At 43.5% G+C, this 23,898-nt stretch overlaps 1 protein-coding gene across 1 annotated transcript in view; it reads left to right on the forward strand.

Annotated features, from left to right (window-relative positions):
* LOC121299702 (plexin-A2-like) overlaps positions 1-23,898 on the forward strand; it is a 151,815-nt gene that overhangs the window by 75,153 nt on the left and 52,764 nt on the right. Inside the window, exons 5-12 of the mRNA XM_041227639.1 lie at positions 8,509-8,609; positions 14,098-14,221; positions 16,008-16,161; positions 19,301-19,397; positions 20,457-20,571; positions 21,418-21,618; positions 22,197-22,293; positions 22,460-22,650. Coding sequence (XP_041083573.1) covers positions 8,509-8,609; positions 14,098-14,221; positions 16,008-16,161; positions 19,301-19,397; positions 20,457-20,571; positions 21,418-21,618; positions 22,197-22,293; positions 22,460-22,650 — 1,080 coding nt within the window. The remainder of the gene's footprint in view (positions 1-8,508; positions 8,610-14,097; positions 14,222-16,007; positions 16,162-19,300; positions 19,398-20,456; positions 20,572-21,417; positions 21,619-22,196; positions 22,294-22,459; positions 22,651-23,898) is intronic.

Raw genomic sequence — 23,898 nt, forward strand, 5'->3', positions numbered from 1 at the left:
CTCCAACCCCAAACCATCAGGCTGTGTATCTGAAATATTTCAGTGCAATATAAAAATGACAATTTCTCCTTTTTATAACAGTACTATTAAAGTGCCCAATTCAGTACTGTAATCTAACGTGATTTATCCCGTAATCCTTTTTGCTGCAAAGTTGTAAACTACAGTTGGGGCTGTATCAAGGATATAAAGGGTTAAACTGTTTTGAAACTGGTTTATAAAGTAAAATATAATGGGATAAGAGTTCCATGTACAGTAAAGTGTTTCAACAAGTTGAACTGTACCCATTTTTGTTCTGCAAAATTCAATGGAATTCTGTGTTTCCCCTGGGACCCCCTACTGACCCAATGTAGAAATCAGTATTCTAGCAGCCCCCCTTCATCTAATCAAGACCCCCGCAGAGGCTGCTGAGACACCAGCAGCAATTAGAGTAGCGTGAAGTGTCGGAGTCTGTTGATTTTTACAGACTGTTTCTTTGCATTATTAACCCCTCACGTCACAGGCTGCTTCAGGGACTGCTGTGTGCTTGTCTCAGGGGCCGCCTCTGCCCATAACACATGGGGGGGATAACTGCGTTCAATTAGAGAGAGCCACATTGACGTTTAAACTGCAGTTGATCTTAAACTGCAGCTCTACACCCTAGCCCACCTAAACCAGTAGCGGGCTGTGAAATAGATGGATAGATCTCTAAGAAAAAGAGAGAGATATCTAAGAAAAATGTTGATCAATTGCAGAAATACAGTACAAGGGTCCAGTACAGTATTTACAAAGCATCGAATTCGACTGGGTGGCGTGGTGGTTAGAGCTGGGTTCGATTCCGGCCTGGGGGTCTGTGTGTGTGGAGTTTGCATGTCCCCCCCGTGTTCGCGTGGGTTTTCTCTGGTTACTCCGGTTTCCTCCCACAGTCCAAAGACATGCTGTTCAGGTTGATTGGTCACTCTAAGTTGCCCTGTATGTGTGTGTGTGTGTGTGTGTGTGGTGCCCTGCGATTGACTGGCGTCCCGTCTAGGGTGTAGTCCTGCCTTGCGCCCTGTGTCTGCCGGGTTAGGCTTCGACTCACTGCGACCCTGTAAAGGATTAAGCAGTTAAAGATGATAGATGGATGGATGAATATGACTGGCATTCATGAGCACTTTCTCAACTTTACATTGAAATTCAATACTTTTCTGCTACTATTGTGAGGTAAGGAAGTAAAGCCACCTACAGATCTGTCTGTATGTAATATTGTGCATAGAAGCAGTGTTAATGGACTTGTACACACCAGGCCTCACGTGGGTTGTAGATCCAAATGGATGGAAATGATTTCCCACAAAGCACTCTTCCATAGATATTTTCCAGAGAGTGCAAGTAGAGAGCTCAGCAGGCCCAGCTAGCAGTTGAATGAACTCCTGTTTGTAGTTATATAACCATAGCGTTGCATGCAAACCGCAAGCATGATTATACCGCTTTCAAGTGCTCCCCCAGACTCCTGCTACCCTTCCCTTTACTTGTGTTTCCATTCATAGACATTCGCAGCAAGATTAGAATGGGCTGTGAGCTTGGTGGTAGTGAAGGGGCTGATCCTCCAGGCTCCGCTGCTTTTGAATGCTAATTCCAGAGAGAGAAAGATCCGCTCGTCTCTCTCTCATCTCTTCAATGAACCAGTTTGCTTTGAGTCATTTTTTTATTTTTATTTAATTAGACATTTTTGTTTGAGGGAAGAAGAAAATGAATAACTAAAAAGACAGGTTGTGCACCCCAGACCTTTCTGTATTGTCAAAAAAGGAACGTAATAGTCAGTCTCCACTCAAGAGATGCCCAGGATTGAATAGCTGGAGTGCAGGCTAGGATTACGTTGGTGCACGTGTGGACCTGGCTGCAGGCTGTTTGTTTAAATCCCAGACTCTTCATTTGCCAGTTTGCTGGGTTTTCTGCTTTCTTGATTCAGTGATGCTCCACTAAACTGCTCCTTGGCATCCCATTTCAAAGTAAGCACTTCTTGGATGGGTGCCTGGTTGGACCCTTTGTTATTTTGGAATGCTATACAGTGCAGAATCAATTCTGTTTCATTTGGGTTTGGTTGGGCTTGAGAGGTGCAAAGATCATTTGTTCTGCTGGCTTGTCTGAAACTGGAATGTACCCTCCTAAATAGTTTTTTTTTTTTTTTTGTGATACTCTTGTGAACCGCTGTTCATCAAGCGGGATTATTATGATTCAATATCCGGATGTCAGATTGGTTTTTTGAAAAGCATTTCCTCCTGTCTGGTGAAGCGAGCTAAACATTTCGGCGTGAGCGCGGTACCCAATTCTGCTTGGAGAACTGCAGTGTCAGCTCTCTGAGACACCTGTTTCAAACTGTGGCAGCGCACTTAAATATCATGGAAGCATGCTCTTTGAGCGTCATTTCTCAGCTTTTGAAGTATTGAAGAAGACAGGCTCCGCACTGACGAATATTTGTTCCGATTTGTGTTAACTTTCTTTTTGTACTTTTTTTCTCCGCGTGGCTCAGATGTTCGGGGAGGATGAAAGCAGAAGGAGTCGGCGTGCTCTGAGACTGTTATGCCCAGTGGCGCTGTGCGAGCTCTCACTGAGGTGTCCCAGCTTGTTAGATGTGTAAGCGTCCATCATCGTGGAAACACTGTCATAAATCCGGGAGAATGGAAGCCGCAGACAGCCAGGGGAGTAGCACTGGCAGTGCTGTTTTAAAGCTGAAACTTAAAGGCTGAAATAATTTGATCGGTTCTGCCCTCTGTGGCTCAGTTCCAAGGTACACATGAAGTGGGTGTTGATGGTTTCTGTAAGGGGGTGCTTACAAAGCCTGCCTCGTAACAAGAGCTGGATTAGTGTTGCTCCTGTTGATGGACCAGTGGGCTCATTGCCACCACAGACACAGGCAACTGTGTTTCTTAGCAAGACTACATAATAATAATAATAATAATAATAAGCATAATAATAAGCAAGCAAGTCCAGGCTTTCAGTCTGTCTTCTCCCAATGGATCTTATTGTTGCTGTAGAGTTTGTAGCAGAGCCCTTCTCGTCAGCCCTCTCATCAGTCTTGCTTCTGGACTGATGTTTCAAGGGACAGTATTTCAAAGGAGGAAATTCTCTGTGGATTTTTATAAGACATTCAGATATGTTTTGTTTTTTGTCCCTCAATGTTTAATAAAACAGGCTCTTGGCGAATATATTAAAGCTGAAAATGAAAAGGTTAGGAGGTTAATTGAAGACGTCTAAGTGCAAGTTATTTCTAACTAGTTTCTATATAATATATGCTTTTTTTTCTGGGAGTCTTGCATACCATGATAATTTAATAGATTATCTACCCATAGATCTATGTTAAATACTAGAGGGGTGTCCCATAAATGTATATTATTTATTTCTCTCTCTCTCTCTCTCTCTCTCTCTCTCTCTCTCTCTCTCTCTCTCTCTCTCTCTCTCTCAGTAGATTATTTTTTGGATTTGTCCAGCAGGAAACTTTTATAAACAGCCCAACGCAATAGCTCCTTTCTTAGAAACGAAGCCTGAAGGCACTGCTCACCCTGTGAATATATACAGCTCCCACAGGTCTCCAGGTAAAGCCGGTGTACTTCCCAATATAACTGTGAAGGTACTGCACAAAAACATAACTGGCAGGTCAGAGGTATGCTACAATCGAAACAGATCTACTTTGTGAAGATGAGATGTAGCACTGCGGACCAGAGTATAAATGAGACTCCAGTAGCATAGCAGTTTTAGATCCATGCCAGGTTTTCCTGTGAGCATGAATGTCAGCCAGCCTATCCAGGTCATTTGCTCAGGCGTGCCTAATTAAACTCTTAGTGGAGCCTGAAGTGGTTCATATACAGCGGGAGCCTCATTTCAATCCATGCAATCTCTAGCCCTCTGGTCTGCTCTCAGCAAAAAGCCATGCTTCTTCCGCAACACTCAGTGGTTTTTCTTAGAAGCTGCAAATGGCTGCTGGCATCCAGCTTGACAAATTTCACATCACTGCATCACATCACCATCTATCAGCGTCTGCTGCTAGTCCACAGAAGAAAAGAGAGGCTTGCTGCATAGCAGTTTGCCATATCAGGCTTTCTTAAAGGCTTAATTAACCAAAAGCTCAAGTAGGACTAATTTAAGATCATAGGTAACGATCGAATAGCCGCCCAGTGCAATGGAAGGAGGGTGCAATTCAGTTTTGATATCAAGTCTCAGATTTTGTATCAGAGAGCTTGGTTCAGAGCTTAGTTGGTATCCTGTGTGATCCTGGGCTTAACTTAAACCCAGTGGCCTTCTCCACAACAGTCAAGGACTTGCAGCTAAGCTCCTTACTGTTCTGTAGGAGCAATATTGCATTGTGCAGACACTGAAGTTAATCTCACTTTCTGATGGGAGATAGCTGCTGTTGCAAACTGCTTTGGCTGAATATTTGAATTATCTATTTTTTTTTTGTCTTGTAGATTAATTGCATGGAGATTGATCGTACGCCTGTGTGTGTGTGTGTGTGTGTGTGTGTGTGTGTGTGTGTGTGTGTGTGTGTGTGGGTGGGGCTTAGTTGTGCATCTGCAAGAGAGATCAGTCAGTCCAGCTAATTGAAAACACACACATTGTTACACATCGTTACATCTGTACAAGTGCCCTTGGTGGCTGCAAAAAAATAAATGAAACCCAGAAAACTGACAACTTGTCTGCTATTCTGGATTAATTACTTCTGGCATTCATTGTTCCTCATCATAGATCAGTCTGACTCGGATTCCTCTGCATATTGTAAAACTGTAATTACAGTAGGTGGATGTAGGTAATTGCATTTAAAGGAGCGCAAACCTAAGGTTTTAAAATCCATCTTCTTACCTCTGTCTTGACTGTCAATGCTGACCCCATTTAATTATGTTGAAGATCTTCAGGTTCTTCGGTTGTGCTTAATTATTACATTCAGAAATATCGCATGACAATGTTATAGATAATTGCTGATGGATCTGAGTGTTGCTGCTATTATTTGGACTGGTGTTTTTTTTCCCCCGAAGGGTTTATCTATCAACCCACTTACAGTATTAGCATTGCTACATACAAAGACGCGTATACATTCTAGGACAACGGTACAGTGCTGTTCAGACCTCTTTTTCCAGGGTACCCCATGCATTCTTTCCCATTCTGTCTGCATTGAATTCAATACAATACCAAAGTTAACATAAAGCTAAAAGTGATGAGGTTATTGGTCCAGTGACTTTTCATGAGTTGGGAAACGCCGGGGGATCAAACTGACAAGTTCAGTTCTGTGCACTTTGTAGCCTCCTGCGTGGGATGATAGATACCTTTAATTACAGTGACATAGCGTGGACCTCCCCACACTCATTAGAAATTGATTTTCTTCTTGAACCGTTCAGCCACACGGTCCAATAGCGGTGCCAGTTGTTTATGGATGGTCCTAGGGGTCAACACAAGGTCAGTATTCTCCTGTCGCTGTGGCAACTGTAAGTGACCCGCGTTTCTTTAAACTGCAGTCACAGTACATTACTTTTCATAAAAAATAATTATCTTCAAGTGGTCCTTATGGTTTTAGATTTGTATCTTTTTTTTCCAACTGTCTCTCCAGAAACTGTTTTTGTCCCTGTGTACCTTCTCGCCTGTGTGTTTGTCTGTGTTTATTTAAAACCTGATTGAAGAGGAGAGCAGAGTGACCGACACCCATGGTGCTGGCGCGACACATTCTCAGGGAACCCTTTCATGACTCCGTAATTGCCTTCATTGGATACACTAGACAAAGAAAACCTGTAAACCAGTCTTGAGCAAACCTCCCTCTGTGGTCCCTGATGCTTTGAAGCTGCATTGCCGCTGGGCTGTGTTTCGGGGACCAATACATATTGTAATACCGCCCCCCCACCCCACCCCCCCCCATTCCTTCTGCTGTGTGACAACTGGACGTGAGCTCATGCACAGCCGTGTGCCTCTCTTTCTCACAGTAAAGAGCTCCATTGTTGGACAGATCACAGCCCTGGAGTGACTGGGTCCTGTGTTGGGTGACAGGTGCATCGTCCCAGAAAATTTGTCTTGACCGTTTCACTGTTATGACTGGATGGAGAATATCCTGTGTCTGAAACCATTGGAACTGGGTGTGTAGCAACAGTAGGCCATGCTGGGAAAGAGGGTGGCGTGGTTTGCATCTAGTGTGATTTGTTTCATCTGAATACAGACAGGTAAACGGATGAGACCCATTTGTATTTGTTTTTTATTTGCTGTAAGCGTATTGTCTTGCAATAAGAAGAACATTCAGCACACAACTTCAACTTTAAAAAAAAAAAAACTTAGCAAATATAGCCTAGTGTGTGTGTGTTTCTTTTCTTTTTTTATTGTAATTATCCTCTTATCATTTGCAGGTACATAATTCTATGCTGTTAGATTGTTTCTGTGACCTTGTGGCCGCTTTGCCAGTTGCTAGCTCTTTAGGGACAATAGCAAAACCCAGCAAGCATCCCCTAACTCTTCTGAAAGTAAACACCATTAGTTTTCCTTTCCTGGAGCAGCGAGAAGGTTAATCCTCTGAGAAGGGCTTAAAAGCTCACAGTCAGTGACCTCTCACCCTGGGTAGCATTCCTAGAGCTAGACCCCCCCCCAGTCTCTACTGAACTGTACAAAGCAGTATGAGCTCTTGCATAGCATTGAGTAGTTAAGCACATATCCAAGAAGCAGTCAGCATGCTGGTGGATGGAGAAGACCAAGGTTTTGCCCCGAAGCTGCTTTGGTAGTTTGGGGTTAACGGAACGAGAAGGCTGGGCGTTGGGTGAACTGTGTTACCGAGGCGATGCTTTGGAGTGGTTTCATGCGATGCTCATTTTTTATTTATTTGTAATTTTGCTGCTGAATCCGGTCCTCTCAAAAGGTGAAGGATTGAAAAGCGCTGAAGCTTTCCCAAGCGACCGAACGACGGGGGCTTAGTTCCAGCCTGGCAGTGAAATGAATTTGAAAATTTTCAGCACTTTTAATTCCTAAGCTTGACAACAAATGTTAAAAACACACACACACACACGCTCCAATACACATGCACCTTCCTCCACAGTGCCTGGTAACACAACGCACAGCTGTTCCTGTTTGGGAGATTGATTAGCACATGTTGTAATTAAGCTGTGTTTCTCAACAGGGGGCTGAAAGGTGCAGTAACTTTAAAAAGCTGATTAGCAATCCTGCACATCTCAACGGTGCCTTGCAGACGATCAACTGGCAAAATAATACACAAAAAACACTTGAGCGATATTTTAAAACATGGAAGAAAAAACTAGTAATCATTAAAAAAATAAACACTTTCCAGCAGTACACTTCCTGACCTGTCTAAATGGGTATTTCTAACCAGTAAAAGAAACATGTTTCTAATGAAGCTGGCAATCTGTGGGCTGAGGCAGTGCAACAGTTCTGGTGCAGTTAGCTCTAGTGATCTTGCTGTCCGCAATACCCTATGCACAAGGGCGATCTGTGCACTTTGCAAGTGCCAGTGCATAACTAATACAATTATTGAAAATAATTGAATTGGAAAGCCCTTCTGTATTTCATTTGTGGAAACCACAAAGAACAGTGCAAATGAAAAGAATCACCAGGCTTGAATTGTGGTACTAATGGAATCATAACTGGTTGGTTGTGGTATTTCATTTCTGGCAGAGGCCCCTGAATGTTAAACTGTGATACTATAACTCTATTATAAATTGCTGTAACAACGTTTTGTTCCATTACAAGCAGCGAACGACCGTAAGCAATCTATTCTATTTTCTTCAAGAATTTTATACCTTCTAGGCAATGCCATGTGGAAGCACAGGAGCTGATGTGAAGGAAGCAACACTGCAAGAAGGCAACACCCCTCCCCTTCCCAAACTAAACCCCCCCTCTGTGTGTGTGTGTGTTTGTGTGTGTTTTCACACCCTGGTGTCCAATCCTCAGATTCTGTTTACCTTACGAGACTTTGCACAACTGAGCATGGGCGCGCACCATGTGGCTGGACAGTGTCGCTGTCAGTGAAAGGGCTCTATTGACTAGCCCCGCCCCAGCTGTTGAGAACCTTGCCAGTTGTTCTGTTTTCAGATGCTGGTGTCAATCATACAGCTGTCTTCAAGCAACCAAGAATCATTGGCATTGTTTCAGCACTGAGCTGGGAAAGCACTCTATCGTTTAAAACATTTATATTCCGTTTTCCTCTTTGTAGAGCTTATTTATAGTGAAACTGGGACTTTTGTTACTGAGAGAGACCAAAAGACAAAATTACAGCCAAGTTAAAACAAAGGGCTGTTTAGATTTCGATGTACAACAATTTAACAATTTCCAAAACTAGCAACAAAAAAAAAAAAACAGAAAATGTGTCTGTGCCTTTGCACTTAGTGGTTTCAGGTTCAAGGTTTATTTTCTGATAATTGCATTGAGAATGATGTTTTTCTTTATCAATAGTAATGATCCTCAGTGTGTTTTGTAGAATCTGAAATGAGTCTTCTTGAGATTTCTGACTGTGGAGTTTTTGGCTGGGTATGTCTCCACAGTAACAGCAGTGTACTCCTGTCCCCTTGTCTGTTGCAGGTGTCCCGGGTTCCGATCGAGTCGTGTGAGCAGTACACCGGGTGTGGGGAGTGCTTGAGCTCGGGGGACCCCCACTGCGGCTGGTGTGTGCTGCACAACATGTGAGTCCAGCCCTCGCAATGCACTAGTCAGAGTGTGGTGGGGACACTGCCGACAGTCCAGTTCAACACCAGACTTCCTGTTAAACCTATATATTTATATTTTACCCTGAACATGCGCTATAGTCAGATTGAACGATACAGTAGATTTGTGTCATCGTTCCGGCTTTAAATATGAAACATGTTAAAGCTATAGCTTCACTGATTGCATGCATAACACTGTAATACAATTCCAGTTAGGATCTGGTTGAAACCATGTGAGGTGTTGTGAGCTGGCTGATTGTCTGTGTGTGACAGGGGGATTAGAACACTGCACAGCTCGTGGCAGATCTAAACACACACAGGCACTCCAGCATCACTCTGCCACCTGTTGGGTTTCCAGTGAGCAATGAGGTATAGAGCTCCCCCTAGCTGGTCTTCATTAGAATTACAGGGAATGGATCTTCCATCAGCCTCTTTCTGCCTGTGTTATGCGAGTGATAACAGTCTGGAGACAGATGAAGCAGGACAAAAACTTTTTTCAGACCTAATTGGAAATGAATCAGTTTTTCTACACATATATGGTGTTCTGATTTAAAGGGCAGGCATGCTTCCTATTCATAACATGAGCTAACATTGATCACTTGCGTATGACTGAGAAATGATTGAGATAATTTCAAATTAGCTTTGCAGTGTTGGGGGAAAAAAAAAAAAAAAACTTGATTAGATCTGCACTTTAAAAGAACAGCCCAATTTAAATGTTTCGTGCGAGGAGGATAATAAGAAAGATGACTATTATCCATTCTAACTGATCAGGCTTTCTAGTCCAGAAACCACAGCCAGCTGCCAATCATTTAGTGTGAACCTCGCAAGGGAAAATCAGCCAGAACACAAGAAAGCCAAAAAGCCAACTTCCACACTGCTACAGCTTCCATACTAATGAGCATTTATAACTAGTACCGTTATTCATCTTGGCTCCAGTCAACTGGCAAAACTGTAAGAAAAATGCCGGTCCTATTTTAAAAGTCTTAATTCCAGTCGTTAATGAACTGCACGGTTTCTGACTGGTGCAAGGCGTCCTCCTTTCCACATGCATTCAGAGGATCTCGCTTGGCATGTATGTATGGATGTGCAAAGGGTCACTTAGCTGCTTGCTGTAAAAGTGCTTTGTTGCAGTTATTTACTGGGTATTTAAAGTTTCACAGGTAAAGATTTAATGTCAGATGGGCAGATTTAATGTAAGCGGTTGCAACCCTTTTTCAGTGGCTTAAAAGTTTTACCAAGCTTGGCTAGAGACAACAGCTCTTTGGAAACGACATGGAAATCTCCCAGTGTTCCTTTAAGCCTTCAGGTTTCAAGTTGGGTGCTTAACTGCTGCAGTCTTGTCATGCTTCAGTGTCCCTCAGGATCCTGGAGAAACAGGATTATTTATTTGGCATGGGTGAAGCGCTCCAGACTGCACAGCTGGGACTCGCTCTGATTTTTCAGGTTTAGGAAGTATTTGGTACAGAGTTTTCGTTTTCAGTATCAACCAAAATTTTTTATACATCATAATATAAACCAGACACAGTGCCCCCTCTGAAAACATCAATGTATCAGAAAAAACCTTTTAATTCTAGAAGTGTAAAGCACATTTGTGGATCTCCGATATTTGAGTCCATGATAGCTGCTCGCACCGTGCGCTTAGCAGTGTAATCCGCAGCTAAGGGCTCCTCTCACGTTTGTTTAAATTTCTCTTCAGAGCCAAATGAAGGAGAGACAGTTTTTTTTTTATACTATTGTATTAGTCATGAGCCTATTAATATTAAACCAATTTAGCTTTCTCATAAAACTGTTAAGTTGCTTGCAGCTTTTTTGCAGTGCCTAAGTCTTATGAAATATTGTATATTCACTATGCACCATAGCCGTGATGGATTTCACAACTGTCAACCTAAAAAAAAATACATTCAGACGATATTAAAGATGATACAGCAATGATACAGCCAATTACAACTGGCACAGTTATAACATGATGAAAGCGATGCCAGTTAATTGAACTGATTAAACTAATTAATGTCAATCGAATCTGTCACACTATTTATAAGGCAGGCTTCAGGAGTGCATCAGTAATGGCCAATAAAAATATAGTTTACTGCAGGAAGAAGACAAGAACTCTTCAGTTCAACTCCACAATAATGCAATGTATACTAGAACATATATTAAACAGCCTTTAGCAGTAATGTTCTAACTGAGCTTTGCCAAATGATATGCATTTATTTAAACGTATTTCAATGTGTCTACGCTTTGAGATGCTCACAAATGCGCTAAAGAACACAGTGCGCGTAAATAGCACTGGCCTAATGGAACATGCAGTCATGTTGAGATGATCTTTTGTGTTAGCCTGTGCTTTGGGTGCTGCTGCGACATCTTTTAAATGTCTTTCAAAAGCCCGATTTGTACAGTACAGTACAGCCGGGCTGACGGTGTTCTCCCCTTGTACGTCTCGTGTGAAAGACAGGGTCCTGCCCCTTTTAGCAAACAAAAGGAAGAAACAGGTTTTATCCCAGCAATCCAGAAAATATGCTAAAGACCCCCCTAAAAACACCACTGGTCTCCTTTTTAAAGCTGCAATCAGCATGCTTTTTGTACACTAATTGTACTCTGGAAATAAAAAGAGAAAAGCACAGAGGCGACCCAAGATGAATTAGGCAACGGCTTTCTTGAGCTGTCTCGCTGCAATCATCTTCCAGTCAAGTACAATCCGTGCCATTCACTGCAAGTCTATTTTGCAATTGGGTGGAATTAAAATCTTGCTTTCTGACAGTGTAATTGTGGAGCGCAGCAGAGGGGGGAAAAATAAGGAAATGAAATTCAATGGTACAGTACCCTGGGGTCATTACAGCAGGGACAATTACTAGGGTAATACACTTTATAAAGGGAGCATGGTGAAGAAGTGATGTGCAGCTTTACCACTAAAAGAATAGAATAGAAAATGCCCTCCTGGTTTAACAGCTGGGTAGCTTGACAACTCCCATGTGCTCTAGGTTATTAAATGGGAGTTTCCAGCAACAGAAGGGGCTGATCATCATGAAAAGCTAGAGTTTTGGCTTCTAGATTGCCGGCATGGTGTGTGTGTATGTAAATAAGTCCTTAGTCCCATGGGCACAAAACCGCTTGGATTTTAGTCCGTTATAAAGAATATTTTAACAATGATGCCTTGGGAGGTGCTTAACTCTTGCGTCAGTGTTAATTCCCATAAGCTTAGATCTGTTTAAATAAGTGGTATCTGTAATTGTCTTGACAAGCAAATCGATAGATGTTGTGTGGCTACCCCTTGTGTACTTTCTGAAAAATGGGTTGGTAAGTAAGGGGAAAGGGATGAGGCACCGGGTTCAGGAGTTTGAGAAGAGCTCCACAATGAAAGAGGTGTCCCCGCCATATTTTCACCTGGAAAGCACACACACACTTCCCTGTACTGTCTCTCTGTGTTCTGTGGGTTTTGCACTGGAAGATATCCAGTTGGGGGTCTCGGTGTCCTTGGGCTTCTTCCCTGCACACTGCGAGTGCCCTGTGTACTGCACACTGTGAAATTACTGGTGCATCAATATTTAGGCTTTGTCTTGCTGGAAGGCATGTGTGCTCCCTGGAGGCTTCGTGTGTCAGAGTTGAATCGGTTCCCTTTATAAAGTATTCAGCAGGTCTGAAATGGGGGAGAGAGAGGGGCAGAGCAGAGCAGGGTTAAACGTCCTGCGAGGGAACACTGAACCGCTTTTCCAAGTTGAAGACCCATTTAGTGTTAGGCCAACCCCTGGCCATCTGGGTAATTGTTGGCAAGGTCAGAGAGAACTTGAACACTGGCTTAGCGAGGCTTCAGCACAGTTACTTTTCTGTAATTTGTATTGATTGCGTATTCGGGGGAGGTTGAGAGAGGGGGTCTAGATTCTCACTGGGGAGGGTGAAAGTGAATGATCCCCAGAGAGAATTGAAACTCCCACAATTAAAAAGCTTAGTGACCTTTTCTTGTATCTCAGACACTTACTCAAGGGGATGGAGCTGATTTGAAGGACAGTCTCTCTGCCTGTGCTTTCTTTTTCTTTCCAGTAGTGTTGTTTTGTGGCTTTGCCAGTGACATCAGAACCATCCTCCAAGCTGCTGGATGCTGCTTTAATTACAACGTGCTTGATTGGCCAAGTTGATTTATAGGGGAAACGCAGTACTGTCATCCTGACAGAAGAGTCACTGACCAGGCCCAACCCTGCTTAGCTTCCTAGACCTGGCGAGACAACACAGCATTATTACAGCTGAATGTTCAAATTCCCCAGAGGACCGTTAGCGCAAGTGTGAGTAAAGAACTTTGTGAACAGTCCATTCAAATTTAGACTCGCCACAAAGTATTTTGTTTTCATACACTGGCTAGGAATTTCTTCCAGAACTGTCTTTTTTATAGTCCCAGTACTTTGCTGTTATTGTGAATTCACAACCCAGCTGCAATAGGTGCTTGATGCACTTGGCATTGCCCATGCCACACAACGCACCAGCAGTGCCGTCAGCACCTTGCACACCTCAGGACCCCCTGCGTGTGCATGTTCTCCACCCGAGAATTAGATTAAACATAAAGCTTATATCAAACCCTCTCCTTTTATGAGTTGTTGACAGATCGATTGTGCTAAAGCCAGTGGCCAGGATCAGAGAGGGAAGGCTCTGCTTGGCAGATAATAAGAGACAGAGGGTAGGGAACTGAATCAATACCCTAGCTGCTTAGCAGCTGGCCTTGGAGCAGCACAGCATTGTCAGACCTGGGGTGTGGCAAAGTATTTAATGTGATTGGAATCCAGTTTAAATATACCAGCGTGCCAGTGCTAATTGCATGACGCAGGGCTTCAAACATTGCAATCCGTGTTCTTGACAAGGGTGAAATGAGTCTCCAATAAAGAATGTAAAGACCGTATGGTAATTAAGGTAAATATCAGAGAATAACCTGCTTCTGAGAACTGCTCTGGGACGCACTCTGGGCTCATTGGAACGGTCCCTGGGGAACAGGCCTTTTGTTTCTCCTGTTGTTTCGTGATGAAGTGTGTTTTAAATTGGATTTAAAGGAGTTGGTAGCAAGGGGGATCGACGGAAATGTCAAAAAGTCATTCAGGAGCGAAAGTGGTAAGAACAATTAGATCTGGGGGCCGCGTGAGCTTATTGATCCCGCAGTGTGACAGGTTTTATGAGAAATGCTTATGAGTCTTGAACATAAAAACGTTTCATACGTGATTTCTTGATAAATTCATATAAAGTAAAACTCAAATTTATGCCACGAGCAGGCGCAAGATTAGTGATTGAAGGGTGGGATTTTAGATGGGCTAACATTTCTTTTTGTTTTTGTAATTTAAAATTGATGGTTCACCCAAGCTCTTGTTGTTTTTAATTTTCACTTGTGCTTTATTTGTGTCACTGACTGCTTTAAAGAGACCTCTTTCAATCCCAGGAGGAGGGCTGCCCTGTGGAAATGAACAGATCGTAAACACAGCTTCCTCTCTCACAGGTGTTCTCGGAAGGACAGGTGCGAGCAAGCGGAGGAGCCGTTCCGATTCGCCAGCACCATCAGCCAGTGCGTGAGCGTCACCGTGCAGCCAGAAAGCATCTCCGTCTCCGAGCACAGCGTGACGGTGAGTCTGAACACAGGAGGGAAGGGAACTGCTGGCACCTCACAGGAGATTATTCACTTACAGTTAAAGACCAAATACTATGAAAACTACAGACGGGGACCTGAAGGAATTATCGCTGCTGTAATGTTTCTGTAAATGGTCACTGTCGTGCATATTGACTGAAATTATCTAGGAAGTGCAAGACAACCTGGAAGTAAGCGAAATGAAACAAACCTACCTTTCTTCTAACACGCATCTTAGGGAAAACAAAATGAAAAGCCAAATGTTATTTGTCCAGGTTTTTTTTTTTTTTTTTCTGCACCATGTTGAGAGAACCTGGGCCTTCAATGAGTTCTTCAGCCAGCCTAGCGAGCTGTCACTCGCCAAAACAGAAACAAGATGTCCGCCGGTGCCTTTGGGCTGTGGCAAGACAACAATGGCAGACCGTACATCACAGGGCAGTGTCACCTAATAATTGTTTACTTCAGTGTTATGTTCCCTGGCAGTTAGCGACTAAAAACAATTACAGCGGCCCGTGGACTATAGCAGTAGTGGTCTAATTAGGTCTGAGATGGACGTTTGTCATTCATTTCCCTGTCCTCTGGGTCTGTTAATCAGTTTTATTGCTTCATTTCATGGCTGTCGCTGGTAATTTGTTCCTCATAGTCTAGATTCAGTGTTAGCTTAAAGCGCTTAAACATGTTTAGTGTATACAGGGCAGTGCAATCATGGACCATCTGTTTTAGGGTCCACGGCACTCCTACACTTGCTGTAGACCTGTGTTTTTATTGTTTGCTGGTTTAATATTTTTATGGAGAAATAAATATTTAAGGATCGCACCTAAGTGCAAATTGTGTAAGATCGTTCTGCTGTTACATGCAGGCTTAAGGTAGCAAGCCTATGTTTCAATATCTACACGGACTGACAACGAAGACAGTGTTGACATGCTTGTTTTTGTTTGTTAGTGTACTTTTATTTTTTTAAAGATGTTGCCATTTAAATTGTCCATTAGAAGAAATACAGAACCTAGCTCAATAAAAGGTAATTTTATGAAATATGCAGAGCAATTACTGTTATGCGAAGTGAAATCCTAGCACTGTTGGAAGAGATAAATATGATAATGCAACAGGGAATAGGTTAATGCTTTTCAAGCTAAATGTAATGAAGAAAGGCTACCTTATTAATTTGGTCTATGTAGGAGCAGAAAATAACAATTAGCTGCTATAATAAAACGCACAGTATCAGCCCACTTCGGTACTTTAGTAAAGAACATAGACGATGTAATTAGGTCCATTAATTGGCTACAAGAAATTTCAACAAAAGCTGGCAAATGGCACACATATTAATAGGTCTGCATTAAATTACAAGCTTGCATTAAATGCATTATGGTTATTTTGTGTTGTTGAAGACCAATACCGGAAAACCAGCGCTTTGTTACAGCAATTAAAAGATTTTGAGACAAGTTTTTAAAAAAGTTGTAATAAAAATCGGAGCATAATTGACAGCGCATAATGCCAGGTGACCTAGGAAACTCTGCTCAAACTCTTAATATAAGAGGTCTTGGTCTGCACCATTGTCATTACCCAAGCTGCTTCACTCCCTTTTTGCATGACATGAACTGCATTTTACATGTTGGTGTCACAAGCTGATTCCGTGGAGGAACACTGCCCCATTGTTCAGCTGTGTGACATCACAGTGTCGTTCACCATAGCTCCTCATTGAAGTTTGACATTGAAGTCTCGTTCTGGCATTGCAAGATTCCGGATGACTGCTGATTGATTGGTTGATTGATTTGTCGCTTTCACAGTTGACCGTGATGGTGAGTGATGTTCCAGATCTCTCTCCCGGAGTGACCTGCGCATTCGGAAACTTAACGGAGGTGCAGGGCCAAGTGTCTGGGAATCAAATCCTCTGTCTTTCACCATCACCGAAAGACGTGCCGCTGATACCAACCGATCAAGGTGAGCGCAGCTCGCCCCTTGCTCCTAGAACAACTCTGCATGCTCACCCTCTCCTCACCACACACACAACAGCCAGGGCTGCGCTATGAGAGCCTCGATTTGCAATCGCCACACACCCCTTCCTGACTTCAGTCAGTGTGAGCTGGTCCTGCAACCAGAACAGCAGAAACACGTTTACAGTGGTCAGAGCTTTGTGCCGGCTATCTGAATCGTGTTTCTCTTTGTTGGTTTTTCTCTGTTTCAGCCGTTCTTTTATTTCTGAGCGGTGTCCCATTTGGAATGCTTCCAGAGAAAGGTCCCTCCCCTCCTCCCCTTTGCCCGTTCCTCTCCCTGTCTAAAAAAGGCAAAGAAAATCCTCTTCACATGCCTCGCTCCTGATGAATAGAAGCAGCCCTCAGCCTTCTCCCAGTCCACTGTGTACATACAGCTGACATTCACTGCGTGTAATTGCCCCCTGCACTCCCGACTTTATTAACCCCTATGTGGATGGCAGGCTCCCAAGCTAGCATGATCCAGTCTGCAATTGAACCCATATAAGGACCCAGACAGCCCAAAAAAAAACCCTCTGATTGCTATATTAGACAGCTGTAAATTGCAAAATAAATAATGTATTTGCACTTGACCTGAAGTCATTGCAATATGTACAGAATGTGCACCTCTTCACAGCTGTATTTGAAATGGAAATCAGTGCTGGGTGGCTATTGTATTGCATTTGCCTGCAGCAACTGAGTGCATTGATCCCTAATTTACTGTCCTTCTTGAAGCAGTATATGAAAGTATTGAATGAAAAAGGTGGTTGTCAGTTGCTGTATGTGGCTCCCAGTCAGTGCCTATATAACGAAGTACAGCCTAATTTAAAGACGTATAATTACAGGGTACTGTATGTTTTTTTGACAGAAATCTAGTATCCGTTCATTACCCAGGGATGAATATGGGGAGTCTTTCAGTCTCCAGTCTCGACAGCACCTGACAAGCCCTCTATTTCCATGAGCGAAGCAATGGGATTTGAAGTCTGAGCCGCTCCAGAATTACCTCCCCCCCGAGGATGCAAGTGATATAATGTTAACTGAAAAGTGAAGTCGATCTGAGCAGTAGTTTGATTACTGCATTCCCAGCGTAACCAGGAAAATAACCCTGCTATTGAGACTAAACACTCCAGCGCCTTCCTCCACAGACCAGACAAAGTCACACACGTTTGCAAGAGCTGGGGACTTCAAAAGCCCTAGTCTGTTCTGATCAGAGCTGATTGAACTGAGATTGCTCGCTGACCAGATTGGCAATAATTACAGTACATTTCTGAGATATAATTTGGTGCTGATTCTGGTTTCTATTACATGATGTGTTGCTACAGTTCCAGCCATTATTAACTATGATCAGAACTCTCTGTCAGCTGCCCTGTTTGATATATTGCTTCAAGCAAACATCTGTTTTGACGAGGCTGGAAGCAGGTTGGAACACGGCACCATTGTTAAGTGTTTCTCCTGACTCCCAGATTTAGACTGAACCGAAGGCCAGATCCACTTGGATAGCATCGCAGAACAACACAAGGCGATTCTCCATCCTGCTGGCTTTCTCCCTGCCCTCCTGACACCACCAAGCTGCCCACTCCTTGCAGTCTGTTCACAGTAGCACATGCCCATGTGTGTGTGGTGGGGGGGCTCTCTTCCCTGCCTCAAAGCTCTCACTTAATAGGAATTAATAGGCCTTCGTTTTCTGAAGGTCACGCTCTGAGAACCTCAGACCTGTTTCTGCTGGATTGAGGTGTTGGCTGTCCAGCTGTCCCGCCCCAGTGTGGTCAGTCCTGGTGGTGTTGGTACTGGTGCTTGTAGTCATACGCCTGCACAGACCCCTGGCCGGACAGCTGGCTCTTGCTTCCAGGGAGCGCCTTCTGTTCTCTTTCCATCCTTCCAGCAAAAACTGCACAAAACACACAGAACAACACACATTTATCAAGGCACTTACATAAAAAATCAATCTGTGCACTTTGTTTTATTTAACTTTACGAAACAATTAACACACACTTGTGAGGTTAATTTATAAATTTATTTATTTATTTTAACTAGTTATGTAACATGGAGCAGTTTTGGTTTTTCTTTCTAAAAAGAATGAATATTGGTTTTTCAGTGGGCACAGTTTAATTCAACATTGGGTTCTGATTGAGAACTGAGCAGGCTGTTGAGCAGTGCAGCATGTCCTTGGTGTTGGTGTTGCCAAGGCTGCACTGTCAGTGAACTCCTCAATAGCATTGTTACCTCGCTTGGGTGGGAGTCCAGCGCATTGCGTCAGTGAATTGGCTGGAGAAGCAGAGTTTGCTGCCCGCTGCCCAGCGAGTAGTGGGAGACAAGACACCAGGAGCATATGGCCTTGGATTTAACCCTTTCTGCTCCTCTGTATTGCTCTCAGAACAAAGATGGGCATCTCTGCTGCGAACAGGTCCATTTTTAAACCAGTTTTAATTTATGTTTTGGTAGCAAAGATCTGGTACCAAGAGATGTAATTCCAGAAAAGAAAGCCCATAGATATACTGAACGCAGCATGCAAAAAAAAAAAAAAAAAAAACGCACACGAAAAACTACTGACACTAAAGCAAAAACAAACCTGGAAATGTGTTATTTCTGTTCCTTGCTCTTCAAGGTAAAGTGAAAACCAGTACTGGTAATGCACTTCACAGGTGCGGTGCACAAGCTACTATTGGATATCCACTGGGGAACAGGCTACAAGCTGAAACTGCACAGTCAGTGTAAACATCCACTTGCAGCCTGTGCACGTAACTGTGTTCTGAGAGAGTCTGCACTGCACCTCACCTGAAGTGTACAGCATGGTGTGAATTGATGTTGATGGTTTCATTCTACTCTGACGCTCCTACCTGTGAGATCTAGGCAAATTAGATCACCTCAGCCCAGTCGCTTTCTCTTATTTGATAAATAAGAGAACACATAAACGTACATCTAGATCCCTGCCCATCTCACACAATTCTAAAGAACTTTTACAGCACGTGATGTTTTCCCTCCCGTTTCAGAACACACACCACAATCTTAGATGCAGAGGGCCACATGCGTATTCCCTAGCAGGCTGCCTCTGGGAGTGCATTGATGACAGCATTGCTGACCCTTTTTGTCCTCTCTGCTTTGCTTTCCAGACTGGGTTGGAGTTGAACTCCGGTTGAATTCCAAGGAGACGGGAGAGATGTTCGCCAGCACTGAGTTCAAATTCTACAACTGTAGCGTCCACACACTGTAAGCATCCCGGTCGGGTCTCCCAGGATCCTCCTCTCTGTCCTGCTTTCTCATCAAACCTTCAGCTGCCGTTGCAAATTAAGTTTGAACACGTTAGTTACAGCGTTTAGATAACTGCAGCTTTTTTTTTGCATTACGAAACCCCAAATGGGACAGAATTAATTAGAGTAGGTTTGTGCAAACAAGAATGTCTGCAGCCATGGATTTAACCTTTAGACGGCTAATGTAACTGTGTCCTTTTGAGCCTGATCCCTCCTTAATTAAAAGTAGCATTATTTAATGAATGCACTTACTAATAAATCGCTGCAGCTGTGGGGTAAATGTTTGATGTGATGTGGGAAACTGTTAGAGGTTTTGACACAAAATCTCTCCACAGATTTAGGCAGAGACCTCCAGAGTTCTGTAGCTTGCCAATGTAATTCAAATGATCTTACTCTCACTGTTTATTAAGCCTAAAAGTTTAAAACCCCTTCATTACCAGCTGTTTGAAATCTATTTACAATGTGTAAGACAGGCTCATCGCTCTAATGTTATAAATATATCATTATAAACATTGACACATCATTTAATGAAGCCTTGCAGCGGTATCCAGGAACCCACAAGCAGTTGTTTCTTCTTTTTCTCTTTTCAAATTGCTGCACTGGGCACACAAACTGCAGTGATTCAGCATTTTAGCCCAGCATCTGTCCCAGGAAACCTTGGAGGCTGAGGGCTGCGTGGAACTAGACCGCGTTTACAGCCTCTCTGCGGTTACGGCTTGATGGGCCGAGTTGTCTGTCTATATTAAATAATTAATTGAAGAAATGCACTGCAGAAACCTGCCCCCTGCTCAGATCTAGTGTTTATTGGAGGATAGTTAAAGTTAATAAGAAATAATAATACAAGAAGCCATTTGAAAAACTCTTTTATGATCTGATCTTGACCAGGGTTTGAACATTCTTGTAGGTTTTATTTATTTTTTTTTTTTATGTTATTATTTTGGTGAAAGCATCATTAGTTTGTCAGCACTCTAGCTGTGTGCTGGGGGTGTTGACTGAGCGACTCTCCTTATCTCTGCAGGTGCCTGTCCTGTGTGAACAGTGCCTTCCACTGCCACTGGTGTAAATACCGCAACCTGTGCACCCACGACCCCACCAGCTGCTCCTTCCAGGAGGGCAGAGTTAATGCCTCAGAGGTAACCATTGCTCCTCCACTCTCTCCTGGTCTGTCTCTGGCTGTTTCTCTCTCTCCATCTGGCTGTTTCTCTCTTGGTCTGTCTCTCTGGCTCTCCCTCTGTCGGTCCCTTGCTACAGTATATATATAAAGATATCAGTCAGTGTCTATATACCTATGTAACTGTGTGTCTCTCATATATTTCTGTGGTTGTTGGTCTCTGCAGTGCGTATCCATTTATCTGTGCAGCAGCAGTGTTGTAAGTTCTATCTCAGTTTAATTCTGTGCATCCCTCTCCCTCTCTCTTGGCAAGAATGCTTGGTAATAAAGAGCCCCTCGTCAGCTTCCTCTCACAGATCGAAGGTGCTTTTAACCGGCTGACACTGTTCCCGCAACACCGTTTCTAAGCATGCATGATTCAGGAAGAAGGTGGCGATTAGGCATTCATTTATAATCATGTGAAAATAACGAGGAATGTACTGCCTGGCTGATCTGAAATAAACCTGATCGCTTGTTAGGAGGGAGGAGCAAGCAGGAGAGCTACCATAGGGATGGGCATTGGCTACAACCAATTGAGAGGGGTCCTGGAGAAACTGATACCAAAGTAGGAAAGGCTCATCTAGTGTTCATTGTTTCTGGTATCTGCCTGTCAATGTACTTTTTTTGTTTCACTCTTTCTTTTTTTTTCGGGGGAGGGGGATGGGGGGAAGTATTGCAGATCAAATCTATAATGAGTTTCAGAGGCGCTCCGAGGAATTCATTATTGAAACGCACACGACTGCCTTTTGGGCAGATGCAGCACCACTGCTCTGGAGGTACCGGAGAGCGTGGTTTGCTCTCTGCCTCACACCCCCTCGTCTGTCTGCAGGACTGCCCACAACTGGTGTCTTTAGAGCAGATCCTGATCCCGGTGGGCGAGGTGAAGCCCATCACACTGAAGGCACGGAACCTGCCCCAGCCGCAGTCCGGCCAGCGGGGCTACGAGTGTGTACTGGACATACAGGGGACCAGCCACCGCGTCCCCGCACTGCGCTTCAACAGCTCCAGCGTGCAGTGCCAGAACAGCTCGGTACGTGAGCATCCCCACACCTTCAGCACTGAGGGCTCCTCTACACCTCAGCACTGAGAAGTATCACTAGGGTCAATCCTGCAGCTCCAGAGTGCCAGAACACGCCAGTCAGGCCCTGTGCACATTCACAGCGATGGCCAAAAGTTTTGCATCACTTAAAATGTTAGGATTGACACATATATATATATATAATTTAGATAATTTATTTAAGATAATGTAATCAAAGAAACTACAACATGATATTGCAAAAGTCTACCGGAAGCCAGAATAGTGGTGTTAGAGTTCGAAATGTCGCATTTGTCAGCTTTTCATTAAGCATATGGAAAATTACAATGCGGTATGTAATTCAATATGTTAACGTAACATTATTCAGCAGGTTTCCTTTGACTTTCTGAAGCAAAATGGGGCCATTCTATAGACTGGTGCTAATCTTTTGGCCATGGCTATGTATTCAGGAGCAGCTTGGTACACCCACACTCATTTATTTAATTGCATGAATGATTGATTGATTAATAAGATAAGCAATAACACATATAAAAGAGCATCCAGTTAGTGCTTTCCATTGTTTTTCCATTCAGTACACTTATGACGGGATGGACATCAGTGACCTGGCGGTGGATTTCTCTGTGGTGTGGAATGGAAATTTCATCATTGACAATCCAGAGACTATTAAAGGTAACTGCTTGCATCTACCTGTGTCTCCTTGCTCCTAAACAGCATCGTAACTTCACATTGCAAAGTGTTCATATGGATTAAATCTTACTGAATTAATTTGTGGATTTTACATAGAACCCTGATTATTGCCCGTTTGTTATATTGATGCAACTCCCCCTTCCCCTAGTGCACCTGTACAAGTGTGCAGCCCAGCGGGAGAGCTGTGGACTGTGCCTGAAAGCTGAGAGGAAGTTCGAGTGTGGCTGGTGCAGTGGGGAGGGACGGTGTACCTTGCGCCAACACTGCACACCACTTGCCAACCAGTGGCTGGACCTGTCCAGCAAGAACGTCAAGTGTACGAACCCCCGGATCACGGAGGTGAGCCACCACTCCCAGCATGAACCATGCACTGTCCGGGAGCTCACGGCTTCTCACTCGTGGCTCCTGTCCAGTCCAGGACCTGGTTCTAACCACAGCCTTAATCAGCTGAACAGTGTAGTGTCTTGATCCAGCGAGGTCTTTAATTGTTTGATAGAAACTATGTGTCTGATCAAGTTATTAAGGGCCCGATCGGAACAAGGTTAGGAATGGTGTGTTCCACTGCTGTAGCTTTATCAGCAGCCTTAACAAACAGAACAAAAACTTTGGCTATGAAGTCTACATTACTGTTGTTTGTTTATTTATTTATTGGTGGATTTTAATAAGCTTTGTCTCATTGGGAATGAACCCGTGTCTTAGTCAGCTGTCTGATACTAATGTTTCTTTGGTTGTTTTTGTTTTTTTAAATCAATAAACACATAAGGCACATCATGTTGGTTTTGAAACCGCAGTTGATATACGTGGGAGTCAATGCTTAAGTAAGCAGTGTAGTCTGCTCCGAAGGCTACAAGGCCGTGTGAATGTGGCTGTAGGGAAAGCAACTCAACCCTGGACTGCTGCAGGGTGTGTGGGGGCGGGGCTGTGCTCCGCAGTACTGTGTGTGTCAGGGCGCTGGGTGTCAACACCACGTATGAACTGAACAGTGCTGACGTCTTAACACAGCTTACAAAACGCTCTCTTTTGTCTGTATCTAGTACATGTAAAATTGTTTCAGACTTGAAAGTATCTTCGAGATAAGGTTACCACATGACTCCATGTACACCAGGACAGTTTGTATCTGTTCAGGCTTTTCAATTCGCATCGCAAAGCATTCTGGTATGTTTTACCTGTCTCGGGTACCTTTCACAGCAAGACTACACTTACCAGAATGCACTGGGGTGTGAGCTGAACTGTCCTAAGCTGTCCTAGTGTACATGGACTCATATGGTAACCATAGTTTGATACCCCTGTCTCCTTTGATAACAACTCCTAATCCAGCCTCAAACAGCTCCTTATATTAATGCAACTTAGAGAGTCCGTCATAAAGATCACTCTGTCTTTTTGAATTTTATTAAGACCTGTTATTGATTTAAGAACACCCTTTGTATTTAATTTTTCTCTCGCCATATAAAAAAAAAAAGTGGTTGCACTTTGTAATAATCTGTAATTTGTTTCCTGTAATGGTGCCCAAGTTGCACTCGGACATTGTATCCGTTACATTTGGTAACACACCACTGCACTGTGTTTAACCTGGGCTCCGAGAGCACT

Source organism: Polyodon spathula, chromosome 25 (genome assembly GCF_017654505.1).
Source record: "Polyodon spathula isolate WHYD16114869_AA chromosome 25, ASM1765450v1, whole genome shotgun sequence".
NCBI lineage: Eukaryota > Metazoa > Chordata > Actinopteri > Acipenseriformes > Polyodontidae > Polyodon > Polyodon spathula.